This window comes from Eretmochelys imbricata, chromosome 27 (genome assembly GCF_965152235.1).
Source record: "Eretmochelys imbricata isolate rEreImb1 chromosome 27, rEreImb1.hap1, whole genome shotgun sequence".
In the NCBI taxonomy this organism is placed as follows: domain Eukaryota; kingdom Metazoa; phylum Chordata; order Testudines; family Cheloniidae; genus Eretmochelys; species Eretmochelys imbricata.
Window position 1 is genome coordinate 216,047 of NC_135598.1, and position 14,057 is coordinate 230,103.

Sequence of the window (14,057 nt, forward strand, 5' to 3'; positions counted from 1 at the left end):
CCAAAGTGACCATTTGGGCAGCTATGGCCTCATTCTAGGCGGGGTGGGTGTGCCTATGCAAATGAGATCGGCCCCTGAAGTTCTTTTCCACAACTTGCCACACCTCACCACCAGCTGTCAGGGTGGAGCTCACCCTGACACTGCTTACACAAGCATTCTCCAGATTGCCTATTCTCAAAGAGTCTCTGCTCTGCTGTCAGCTTGAACTCTTCAACGACTGCCCCATCTCTGTAATTTTCTTCAACTCTCAACTCAATAAACATGCCAACTAACTTGAGCGTCTCTCCCCCAAAATGGTTCCCACACACTTCATGCTACCGAAACACTCTAGCTAATGCTTCTCATGACCTTGTCTTGGCCATATCTTAACATTGTCCTCCTTCCCTTGATTGTGTCTGTTTGTCTTTAGATGGCAAACTCTGGGGCAGGGATCTACCTTCTTTTCAAATTAGAAAGCACTTAGCACATTGTGGGCACAGCTAGAAATAAACAGTGTTATCAATTTTCTCCTTTGTTTGGCTGCAGAGTATTCTGGCATACAGGGCAGAGCCGTTGCTATTTATATTATCAAGACTCTTTTGCAGAACACTGCAGAATGCAACAAAACCCAAAAACAGTTCCCCTGACTCCCTCCCAAGTCCCACTCCTGGCATGGGGTGTGTGCTGTGTGCTGCACTCCCAATTTTTCTCAGGCATTTTAGCCAGAACTTGAGATAGAGACGTTTTGAGGCTCTAACTTATACCAAAGTCCAGGCAGGCCCCTAGACAGCCTGAAAATATTTGAAGTCCTAAGTTGCTAGACTTTCAAAAAATGTGAGTCAGGGCTGAAAAAATCACGAGATTTTAAAAAATATAATAAATCTGGGGTCTTTCTCTTTGCCTTCTGGTTTTTGCGGATTTTGGGGTGCACTTGTGTCACATTTTCAAGCTTTTCTCTGCAGCCATGAGGGCTAGATTCTCCCATGACTGTCTGCAGGAGCTGGGGCTTGAAGTAAAACATAAAATATTGTAAAAAGAAAAGGAGTACTTGTGGCACCTTAGAGACTAACCAATTTATTTGAGCATGAGCTTTCGTGAGCTACAGCTCACTTCATCAGATGCATACGTGGAAACTGCAGCAGACTTTATATATACACAGAGAATATGAAACAATACCTCCTCCCACCCCACTGTCCTGCTGGTAATAGCTTATCTAAAGTAATCATCAGGTTAGGCCATTTCCAGCACAAATCCAGGTTTTCTCACCCTCCACCCCCCACACACAAATTCACTCTCTTGCTGGTGATAGCCCATCCAAAGTGACAACTCTTTACACAATGTGCATGATAATGAAGTTAGGCCATTTCCTGCACAAATCCAGGTTCTCTCACTCCCTCACCCCCCTCCAAAAACCCACCCCCATACACACACAGACTCACTCTCCTGCTGGTAATAGCTCATCCAAACTGACCACTCTCCAAGTTTAAATCCAAGTTAAACCAGAACATCTGGGGGGGGAGGGTAGGAAAAAACAAGAGGAAATAGGCTACCTTGCATAATGACTTAGCCACTCCCAGTCTCTATTTAAGCCTAAATTAATAGTATCCAATTTGCAAATGAATTCCAATTCAGCAGTTTCTCGCTGGAGTCTGGATTTGAAGTTTTTTTGTTTTAAGATAGCGACCTTCATGTCTGTGATTGCGTGACCAGAGAGACTGAAGTGTTCTCCGACTGGTTTATGAATGTTATAATTCTTGACATCTGATTTGTGTCCATTTATTCTTTTACGTAGAGACTGTCCAGTTTGACCAATGTACATGGCAGAGGGGCATTGCTGGCACATGATGGCATAAATCACATTGGTGGATGTGCAGGTGAACGAGCCTCTGATAGTGTGGCTGATGTTATTAGGCCCTGTGATGGTGTCCCCTGAATAGATATGTGGGCACAATTGGCAACGGGCTTTGTTGCAAGGATAAGTTCCTGGGTTAGTGGTTCTGTTGTGTGGTATGTGGTTGTTGGTGAGTATTTGCTTCAGGTTGCGGGGCTGTCTGTAGGCAAGGACTGGCCTGTCTCCCAAGATTTGTGAGAGTGTTGGGTCATCCTTTAGCATAGGTTGTAGATCCTTAATAATGCGTTGGAGGGGTTTTAGTTGGGGGCTGAAGGTGACGGCTAGTGGCGTTCTGTTATTTTCTTTGTTAGGCCTGTCCTGTAGTAGGTAACTTCTGGGAACTCTTCTGGCTCTATCAATCTGTTTCTTTACTTCCGCAGGTGGGTATTGTAGTTGTAAGAAAGCTTGACAGAGATCTTGTAGGTGTTTGTCTCTGTCTGAGGGGTTGGAGCAAATGCGGTTGTATCGCAGAGCTTGGCTGTAGACGATGGATCGTGTGGTGTGGTCAGGGTGAAAGCTGGAGGCATGCAGATAGGAATAGCGGTCAGTAGGTTTCCAGTATAGGGTGGTGTTTATGTGACCATTGTTTATTAGCACTGTAGTGTCCAGGAAGTGGATCTCTTGTGTGGACTGGACCAGGCTGAGGTTGGTGGTGGGATGGAAATTGTTGAAATCATGGTGGAATTCCTCAAGGGCTTCTTTTCCAACCTTCCACACAAACTTCCTCGTGGCTGGATTTTACTAAAACTAGACATGCCATTTACAACGCACACTTTGCTTCTCTACAAAAGAAAAAGGACACAAAACTTTCTAAACTACTACATGCTACAAGGGGCCACAGCAATGGTTCCCTCAACCCACCTAGCAATATTGTTAACCTATCCAACTATACTCTCAGCCCAGCAGAAGCAGCTGTCCTATCTCGGGGCCTCTCCTTCTGCCCCTCCACCCCCACGAACATGATTCAGTTCTGTGGTGACCTAGAATCCTATTTTCGACGTCTCCGACTCAAGGAATATTTCCAAAATACCTCTGAACAACATACTAATCCACAGAGGTCTCCCTACCAACACTACAGAAAGAAGGATTCTAGGTGGACTCCTCCTGAAGGTCGAAACAGCAGACTGGACTTCTACATAGAGTGCTTCCGCCGACGTGCACGGGCTGAAGTTGTGGAAAAACAGCATCACTTGCCCCATAACCTCAGCCATGCGGAACGCAATGCCATCCACAGCCTCAGAAACAACTCTGACATCATAATCAAAAAGGCTGACAAAGGGGGTGCTGTTGTCATCATGAATAGGTCGGAATATGAACAAGAGGCTGCTCGGCAGCTCTCCAACATGAGTTTCTACAAGCCATTACCCTATGATCCCACTGAGAGTTACCAAAAGCAACTACAGCATTTGCTCAAGAAACTTCCTGAAAAAGCACAAGATCAAATCCGCACAGACACACCCCTGGAACCCCGACCTGGGATATTCTATCTACTACCCAAGATCCATAAACCTGGAAATCCTGGGCGCCCCATCATCTCAGGCATTGGCACCCTGACAGCAGGATTGTCTGGCTATGTAGACTCCCTCCTCAGGCCCTACACTACCAGCACTCCCAGCTACCTTCGAGACACCACTGACTTCCTGAGGAAACTTCAATCCATCGGTGATCTTCCTGATAACACCATCCTGGCCACTATGGATGTAGAAGCCCTCTACACCAACATTCCACACAAAGATGGACTACAAGCCGTCAGGAACACTATCCCCGATAATGTCACGGCTAACCTGGTGGCTGAACTTTGTGACTTTGTCCTTACCCATAACTATTTCACATTTGGGGACAATGTATACCTTCAGATCAGCGGCACTGCTATGGGTACCCGCATGGCCCCACAGTATGCCAACATTTTTATGGCTGATTTAGAACAACACTTCCTCAGCTCTCGTCCCCTAAAGCCCCTACTCTACTTGCGCTACATTGATGACATCTTCATCATCTGGACCCATGGAAAAGAAGCCCTTGAGGAATTCCACCATGATTTCAACAATTTCCATCCCACCACCAACCTCAGCCTGGTCCAGTCCACACAAGAGATCCACTTCCTGGACACTACAGTGCTAATAAACAATGGTCACATAAACACCACCCTATACCGGAAACCTACTGACCGCTATTCCTACCTGCATGCCTCCAGCTTTCACCCTGACCACACCACACGATCCATCGTCTACAGCCAAGCTCTGCGATACAACCGCATTTGCTCCAACCCCTCAGACAGAGACAAACACCTACAAGATCTCTGTCAAGCTTTCTTACAACTACAATACCCACCTGCGGAAGTAAAGAAACAGATTGATAGAGCCAGAAGAGTTCCCAGAAGTTACCTACTACAGGACAGGCCTAACAAAGAAAATAACAGAACGCCACTAGCCGTCACCTTCAGCCCCCAACTAAAACCCCTCCAACGCATTATTAAGGATCTACAACCTATGCTAAAGGATGACCCAACACTCTCACAAATCTTGGGAGACAGGCCAGTCCTTGCCTACAGACAGCCCCGCAACCTGAAGCAAATACTCACCAACAACCACATACCACACAACAGAACCACTAACCCAGGAACTTATCCTTGCAACAAAACCCGTTGCCAATTGTGCCCACATATCTATTCAGGGGACACCATCACAGGGCCTAATAACATCAGCCACACTATCAGAGGCTCGTTCACCTGCACATCCACCAATGTGATTTATGCCATCATGTGCCAGCAATGCCCCTCTGCCATGTACATTGGTCAAACTGGACAGTCTCTACGTAAAAGAATAAATGGACACAAATCAGATGTCAAGAATTATAACATTCATAAACCAGTCGGAGAACACTTCAGTCTCTCTGGTCACGCAATCACAGACATGAAGGTCGCTATCTTAAAACAAAAAAACTTCAAATCCAGACTCCAGCGAGAAACTGCTGAATTGGAATTCATTTGCAAATTGGATACTATTAATTTAGGCTTAAATAGAGACTGGGAGTGGCTAAGTCATTATGCAAGGTAGCCTATTTCCTCTTGTTTTTTCCTACCCCCACCCCCCCCCAGATGTTCTGGTTTAACTTGGATTTAAACTTGGAGAGTGGTCAGTTTGGATGAGCTATTACCAGCAGGAGAGTGAGTCTGTGTGTGTATGGGGGTGGGTTTTTGGAGGGGGGTGAGGGAGTGAGAGAACTTGGATTTGTGCAGGAAATGGCCTAACTTCATTATCATGCACATTGTGTAAAGAGTTGTCACTTTGGATGGGCTATCACCAGCAAGAGAGTGAATTTGTGTGTGGGGGATGGAGGGTGAGAAAACCTGGATTTGTGCTGGAAATGGCCTAACCTGATGATTACTTTAGATAAGCTATTACCAGCAGGACAGTGGGGTGGGAGGAGGTATTGTTTCATATTCTCTGTGTATATATAAAGTCTGCTGCAGTTTCCACGTATGCATCTGATGAAGTGAGCTGTAGCTCACGAAAGCTCATGCTCAAATAAATTGGTTAGTCTCTAAGGTGCCACAAGGACTCCTTTTCTTTTTGCGAATACAGACTAACACGGCTGTTACTCTGAAACCTGTCATAAAATATTGTGAGAGTCACGATAAAGTCATGGTGAATATCATCAGATTTTTCCCACCTAAAGAAAACTGCCCATTTGTCCATCACTTGCTCAATACTACATCTTGCATAAAGGCCTGTTCCACATGCAATCGAATTCATAGGGCAGGTGTAGTTTCTGAGTTTCTCATAGAGCTGTAGGATAGTTCTGCTGTTTGCTCGTGGGTGTTCTTAGTGACGCTTAGTGAACTGGATTTTCTGGACATGGTCCCTTGCATTCAGAATATCTTCTGAAAAGTCCAAAGAGTTTTTAATTATTTCTAGAGAGTTTGGCATGGCATGGTACATTCTATATGTTCTGTGGCATGTTCTCCAGTACCTCCAGGCCATGTTCTCTGAGCCATTTCTTAAGCCATGGCATCTTGTTATAGTATGTTCCCTCAGCTGATTTGTGTGGCATGTGGTGTGGCTTGTTTCTTTGCATTTCTTGGTTTTACGACCAGAAGGGAAGAAACAGCAGGAGTGAGGCTGATTTGTTTTGTGTCTGACCCAGGATAAAATCAGGAAACCCTGGAAAGGTTTATGGGAGACCTCCTGAAATGTCCAACTGGATCTCCACAGCAAAGGAATTTAGATCTGCTTTGAAGAAGCAGCCACAATTTTAGCTGCATCTCCAAATGGATCCTCTAAACTGTCACAGGAAATAGCAGCTAACAGTGAATCGTGCAATATTTACACTATCTCCTGAAAATAAGGCAAAATTGTTCTTATATGTAATTTTTGTCAGCGATTGACTCCCTCTTTCTGAGCAACTGCAGTGTATCATGGGAGTCCAATGAGTGCAGTGCATCATGGGAGATGAAGTCCGACTAGGGAGCCTGGCTTATAGGGCAGAATGGGGGTCTGAAGCAGCTGACTACAACTCCCATGAAGCATTGTGGTGACATTTTGGACATTAACTTTTAGGTTTCTGTATGTTTGGTTTTTTAGAAAAAAGTCAAAATTTTCCACTGAAGTGGACACTTTTTATGAAAAAAAATCATTTTGTTGAAGACCCAATTTTTCATCGAGAAGTGGTTTGGATGGAAAATGTCTGGCCAGCCCTAGTTTTAATTTAGTGCTCTCCATGTGCTAGGCACTTTACAGAATCTATAGTATTGCAGGGCCCCTGTTCCCAGGGAGCTCACAAGTATAACAATATCGCACCACACAGACAAAAGATATGGGTGGTAAGACAACTGACCACACGGTATTTTTGCCCTTTCCATTTTTTATGATTTTCTCCCAACCTTCTTAATGGCCCACTCAGCCCCTCCATGCTATGACCCTGTCACGCTGTTGGGAGTGGGTCACGACTGTGAGTGCCAACCTGTCAAGAAGCAGGGCAGACACCCCAAACCAGTTGTGTGTTCTACAATTAGATTTCACCAATCCAGTAACAAGTGTGACCTCCTAAAGTACTATTACAGTCTTACCTGCCCCCTTGGGCGATCCAGTCTATCTTGCCACTAAGGCAAGTTGGACTTAGTGATAGTTGGGTGCATAAGTGCCAACTTTTCCTGGTGCCTCCGGCCTCGCCCCTGCCTCGCCCCCACCCTGACTCGATCCCTGCCCCGCCCCCCATTCCAACCCCTTCTCCAAAGGCCCTGCCCCAACTCTGCCCCCTCCCTTCCCCATTGGACTCCTTCCACAAATCCCCGCCCCGGCACCCCCTCTTCCTGGAACGCGCTGCGTTCCCCCTCCTCCCCCCTCCCTCCCAGCATTTGCTGCAGTGCGGCAAGCACTGGGAGCTCGGGGGAGAAGAAGGGACGTGGCACGCTCAGGGGAGGAGGCCGAGGCAGAGCGGTGGTGAGCTGGGGCAGGGGGGCGGGGTGGGGAGCTGCCAGCGGGTGCAGAGTACCCACCAATTTTTCCCTGTGGGTGCTCCAGCCCCGGAGCACCCAAGGAGTTGGCACCTATGGTTGGCTGGTATACATCAAAGCTCACAAAATATTCAGTCACTTACCCCAGGTCAATTTATACCTCCCGTCTCATACCAATGACAATGCTTTTAGCCAATCCTATCGTAATCCATCTAAGGACTTACTAACTAAGAAAAGAAAGGAGAGAGTTATAACATGGTTAAAGCAAGCAAACATATGTACGCTGATACGTTACAGTCTGTGGTCCCAAAAGGTGAGGCCTCATCTGGAGTACTGTGTCCAGTTTTGGGCCCCACGCTACAAGAAGGATGTGGAAAAATTGGAAAGAGTCCAGCGGAGGGCAACAAAAATGATTAGGGGACTGGAACACATGAGTTATGAGGAGAGGCTGAGGGAACTGGGGATGTTTAGTCTTCAGAAGAGAAGAATGAGGGGGGATTTGATAGCTGCTTTCAACTACCCGAAAGGGGGTTTCAAAGAGGATGGCTCTAGACTGTTCTCAGTGGTAGCAGATGACAGAACAAGGAGTAATGGTCTCAAGTTGCAGTGGGGGAGATTTAGGTTGGATATTAGGAAAAACTTTTTCACTAGGAGGATGGTGAAACACTGGAATGTGTTACCTAGGGAGGTGCTGGAATCTCCTTCCCTAGAAGTTTTTAAGGTCAGGCTTGACAAAGCCCTGGCTGGGATGATTTAGTCGGGGATCGGTCCTGCTTTGAGCAGGAGGTTGGACTAGATGACCTCCTGAGGTCCCTTCCAACCCTGATATTCTATGATTCTATGACAGAGCTGCAGTAATCTGTCAGCACTGAATGTCTTTTAGGGCTAACCCAGTTTGAGCCTGGGGATCTCTGCTTCTGGTTTGTAGCTCCAGCCCTGTGAGACTCCAAGAAACAAAAGAGATTAAAAATTTTCTTGGTCAGCTATTTTTATTTCCCTTCTTCCAGAATTCAAGCTGATGGGATGAGCCCTTTTTTACATAGCCTCTTCTTGGATGTAAGGGGGCAATTAAGAAAGTCTTTGTATTGTGATGTCCCATAATGGCCCATTTAGTTTTGATCAGCCTTCTTGATGGGCAGAAGGTGATCCCTCGTGCAGGGTTCACAGTTTCAGAGCAAACATTTTTTACAGTGGCAAAGCAAAAACTTAAATATTACTGTATCGCATGTGATAAAGAAAGTATAGGAGACTACCACATGCAGCAGCTTACAAGCATTTCAGAAAGTCTAAACACTAAACACATGGCTATAAATCCAACAGTACCCATCTCAACCACACTAAGGGCTAGTCTACACTGGCAATGTTAAAGCGCTACCGCGGCTTGTGTAGTCGCAACAGAGCGACCACCTCCATGGGGGGGCGTAGCTACCAGTGCTGGGAGTGCAGCTCTCAGCGCTGGGGAACTGTCTACACTGGTACTTTACAGCGCTGAAACTTGCTGCGCTCAGGGGGTGTCTTTCCACACCCCTGAGTGAGAAACTTGCAGCGCTGTAAAGTGCCCGTGCAGACAAGCCCTGACCCACAGGGGAAACAGACTGGTCTCCAGCAATGACTTTGTCAGTGCTCAGCTGAGGCCTAAAGCTTTGGCAAGAGCTGGCACCTGGCCTGCCAGCATCACAGGCCCTCCCATCCAGTGGTGGATTATCCAATGGGTCCATGGGGCCCGTGCCCAGGGGCCCCGTGAAAATGGGCGCACCAGTGGAAATCTGCCATGGGGCGGTGGAAGCCCGGAGCCCTGGTAGAAGCCACGAGGTGGGCAGGGGAATCCCCAGCACCCAGACCCTGGCTGCAGCCCCAGGCCCTGGCGGGGGGACAGAGCTTCTCCAGTCTTGGGACCACAGTGCAGAGGGCAGAAAGTTGTGAATGGAGGGCGGGGCTGCGAGGGGAGCAGAATGAGGAGCGACTCTGGGCGAAATGGGGGTGGGGCCATGAGGGAAGGGAGCAGAGTGGGGGCAGGGCTATGGGGGAAGGGGCAGAATGGCATGGGGCCATGGGTGGAACAGGGCCAGGGCCATGGGGGAAGGGGCAGAAAGGAGTGGGGCTGTGGGTGGGGTCACCGGTGGAAGGGGAGGAATGGGGGTGGGACCACAGGCGGAAGCGGTGGGGCAGGGCGACGGTTCCGGTGCCAGGGCGTGCCCACTTGTTCTGGCCCAGGGCCCCAGGAGACCTTAATCCACCTCCGCTCCTAAAGCCCAGCAGGATCCTAACGGCTCTCCCAGTAACCGGCTCCTGCCCTTCACCTCCACACAATGCCCTGCTCCACCAAAAATTAATAGTGAAGATCTGAGACCTGGAGCAGGCTCCTGAGTCTATGACTGTACCCCTTAGTCAGCTGCCGCCGCTCCAGATTCTACCACGGCTAGTGTCATCTTCCATAAACTTCCCTGTTTACATGCCAGACTTCCATGAATAGCTCAGACAGAAGTTATTGGCTTGCTGAAATAATTACTGGGCGGGGTTCTTTGGCCTGTGTCCAGCAGGCGGTCAGACTAGAGGGTCATAATGGTCCCGTCTGGCCTTAAAAATCTATGACTAGTTTTCTTCCGATATTTGACCAGCTCTGTGAATGATTTGCATGGGCTTTCCTTGCCTGGCACACACTGAGTAGCCTCCAGCACAGTAAGGCGCTATGCATCTGCATCTGAGGTTGTAGGAAAACTGAAGTGCTATTATATTGTCCTTCATGGGAAATAGATGCCCAGGAGGCTAACAAGGTGCACAAATGTCACTGACAATGGAATCTGATGCGCACAAGAAAGATGGAAAGAACCCCAGAGATCACTCAAGACAAAGTGCCACCCTAGGCAAAACTTCAGTGTGCCGCCCCCCCTCTTCATAGGCAATGGAGATAGGGGGCACCTAAGGCCACTGCCCCCCCCCCCACCATTTTTGAGAACCTGAAGAAGGCGGGGGGGACAGGTGCTGCCCTTGGCCCCTAAACCTTCCCTGCTGCCATTACAGAGGGGCATTTGGGCCAAATCTGAGACAGTGTTGTGGTCGGGAGCACGCTGCTCAAATGCCGCTCAAAAAATCATTTCTTCCAGAAATCTGCCACCCTGGGCAACTGCTTAGTTTGTCTAAAGCCAGAGTGGCCCATGAAGGTTCCCAGCTTGACTCTCAGATCCCAGGTTGAGTTTGCAAGGCTGGCAGCTAGAAAAAACAACAACTTTTAATATGTAAACAGCACATTTGAACTGGTGTCACTGAGACATAATAGATGTAGAAACCCCCTCAATACTTTTTATATAAAGACATTTTTCACGGTAGAAGCAGTTTGACATTTGAACTACTCAATATCAGCTAAATTATTCTAATATAGCCCTGATTAAGCAACAGTCATTACCATTGATTATCATTAGCACGAGCCAATATTCTCATTTGAAAAGAGACCAAGTATGGAAAATTTCATCTCCGGAGATCTCAAAAATTATGAACATCTGAAAACATGAAGCTATTGTGGAAATTTGATTTTTACATGACCTATAGATGACACCATTAGCAGCCATGCTAATAATCAGCTGAAGCTAAAGCTATACACTGATCATTCAGATATCCACCAACATCTAGCACTCTAGCTTAAGGTTTTATCCTTCTGCCCATCACCTAGGATCTGAGCACCATTCAGTGAAATGTATTAGCAATAGCATAGTCCATAGTGAGATTCATGGAGCTGCTGACTTGATTTTGGACATAAAAGCTCTGCTTGGGCTAGCCTTATGTTTTTGTTTGTTTGCCTTGTGTGCGTGTTGTAAGGAGGGAATAATGAATCTTCCTTCTCTCTTTGTTTTTCAGACATTCATCGTCCTAAACAAAGGAAAAGCAATCTTCCGGTTCAGCACAACCCCGGCCCTATACATGCTGGGACCCTTCAATCCCCTCAGGAGAGGTGCCATCAAAGTGCTTATACATTCATATCCTTTCATAAATTAAACAGTAGTAAGTCTTCAGGCCCAGATGGGATTCATCCAAGAGTTCTGAAGGAACTCGGATATGAAATTGCAGAACTACTAACTGTGGTATGTAACCTATCACTTAAATCATCTCCAATACCAGATGACTGTAGAGTAGCTAATGTTACACCATTTTTTTAAAAAGGTTCCATCCAGGATCGCCTCGATCCTGGCAATTACAGGCCAGTGAGCCTAGACTTCAGTACCAGGCAAACTGGTTGAACCTATAGTAAAGAACAAAATTGTCAGACACATAGATGAACATAATTTGTTGGGGAAAAGTCAACATGGTTTTTGTAAAGGGAAATCATGCCTCACCAATCTACTAGAATTCTTTGAGAGGGTCAACAATCATGTGGGAAAGGAGGATCCAATGGATATAATGTACTTAGATTTTCAGAAAGGTCCCTCACCAAAGGCTCTTAAGCAAAGTAAGCTGTCATGGGATAAGTGGGAATGTCCTCTCTTGGATTGGTAACTGGTTAAAAGACAGGAAACAAATACATGGTCAGTTTTCAGAATGGAGAGAGGTAAATAATGGTGTCCCGCAGGTTCTGTACTGGGACTAGTCCTATTCAGTGTATTCATAAATGATCTGGAAAAAGGGTAAACAGTGAGGTGGCAAAATTTGCCGATGATACAAAACTACTCAACTATAGAACAGCTTCCATATGAAAAGAGATTAAAAGGGCTGGGACTTTTCAGCTAGGAAAAGAGACGACTAAGGGGGGGATATGATAGAGGTCTATAAAATCATGACTGGTAGGGAGAAAGTAAATAAGGAAGTGTTATTTACTCCTCATAACACAAGAACTAGGGGTCACCAAATGAAATTAATAGGCAGCAGGTTTAACACAAACAAAAGGAAGTATTTCTTCACAGAACACACAGTCAGCCTGTGGAACTCCTTGCCAGAGGATGTTATGAAGGCCAAGACTATAACAGGGTTCCAAAAAGAACTAGATAAGTTCCTGGACGATAGGTCCATCAATGGCTATAAGCCAGGATGGGCAGGGATGGTGTCCTCAACCTGTTTGCCAGAAGCTGAGAATGGGCGACAGGGGATGGATCACTTAATGATTAGGGGGCTGGAGCACATGACTTATGAGGAGAGGCTGAGGGAACTGGGGTTATTTAGTTTGCAGAAGAGAAGAGTAAGGGGGGATTTGATAGCAGCCTTCAACTACCTAAAGGGGGGGTTCCAAAAAGGATGGAATTAGGCTGTTCTCAGTAGTGGCAGATGACAGAACAAGTTGCAGTGGGGGAGGTCTAGGTTGGATATTAAGAAACACTATTTCACTCGGAGGGTGGTGAAGCACTGGAATGGGTTACCTAGGGAGGTGGTGGAATCTCCATCCTTAGAGGTTTTTAAGGCCCGGCTTGACAAAGGCCTGGGTGGGATGATTTAGTTGGTGCTGGTCCTGCTTTGAGCAGGGGTTGGACTAGATGACCTCCTCAGGTCTCTTCCAACCCTAATCATCGCAGAGTGTGGGGGAGTCAGGGCCCTCCACCCCCCACTTCCTGCGATTCACTGTGACTCTCAGCCATCCAGTAAAACAGAAGTTTTATTAGATGACAGGAACACAGTCCAAAACAGAGCTTGTAGGTACGGAAAACAGGACCCTCAGTCACGTCCATCTTGGCGGGTAGGGAACCCAGACCCCAGTTCTGGGCCTTCCTCCGTTTCCCCAGCCAGCTCTAAACTGAAACCCCCTCCAGCCCCTCCTCTGGCCTTTGTCTCTTTCCCAGGCCAGGAGGCCACCTGATCTCTTTGTTCTCCAACACCTTCGGTTGGCACCTTTGCAGGGGAGGGGCCCAGGCCATCCATTGCCAGGAGACAGCATGTCGGCCATTCTCTGTGCATACAGCATCACACTGGCCCTCTAGGGTTCTGCAACAAGCACACAGCATTATCCCATCATCTAGATACTTAAGAAATGTATAGGGGAAACTGAGGTACCCACACAGTATTCAGAGAAAACATTAAGAACATCTCCACTTCGTCACATCTCTCCCCCCTTCGAGACTGAACTGAGTGGGGTCACTTTAGCCGGTGACCTGGGGAAGTTTGAACCCACCAACATTCCCATGGATGCCCCAGCATCTTTCCCATTCCTTGGTGGGAGTTACACCAGGCCCTTCCAGTTTCACGCCCTCCCTTAGGTCATGTGTGCTTGATGGCCCTCGCAGGCCACATGTGGAAAGGTTTATGTGGCCCGGGCCCTTTTGCCACCCCAAAACCCCTGGGGTTCAAACTGAGATCGGGTCTTCTCCCAGCGCTCCAGTCTGGAGGGCTGCGATTCGGGCTCTCTTGGTTAAGAGCCCCCTTCCTGACCTTGGCCATCCTCTGACCAGGTGTCTCTGTCACCAGCAGCTCGGCATCAGCCCCTTTCATTGGATGCAGCCACATCGGGGGAGAGGGGTCAGTGTACACAGCAAAGCGCCACACAATAGATACGGCTGCAGCTTTTCAAGGGCCTGCCCCATGGCCAGGCATTTCTTCTCGATGGCCACATAGTTCTGCTCCCAGGACTGCAGCTTCTTGCTCAGGTACCTGATGGGGTGTCTCCCCACTTACAATCAGCTTGCATCAGCACTGCGCTCAGCCCTGCATCTGAGGCATCGGTGAACGCTGCAAAGGGCTTGGCAAAGTCTGGCTTTACCAGATTTACTGGGCCCTGGATTGGAGCCTCCTTCAGTGCACAGAGAGGCCTCTCGCACT

At 47.6% G+C, this 14,057-nt stretch overlaps 1 protein-coding gene across 1 annotated transcript in view; it reads left to right on the plus strand.

Annotated features, from left to right (window-relative positions):
- SCN4A (sodium voltage-gated channel alpha subunit 4) overlaps window positions 1-14,057 on the plus strand; it is a 118,342-nt gene that overhangs the window by 3,368 nt on the left and 100,917 nt on the right. Inside the window, exon 2 of the mRNA XM_077806049.1 lies at window positions 11,178-11,296. Coding sequence (XP_077662175.1) covers window positions 11,178-11,296 — 119 coding nt within the window. The remainder of the gene's footprint in view (window positions 1-11,177; window positions 11,297-14,057) is intronic.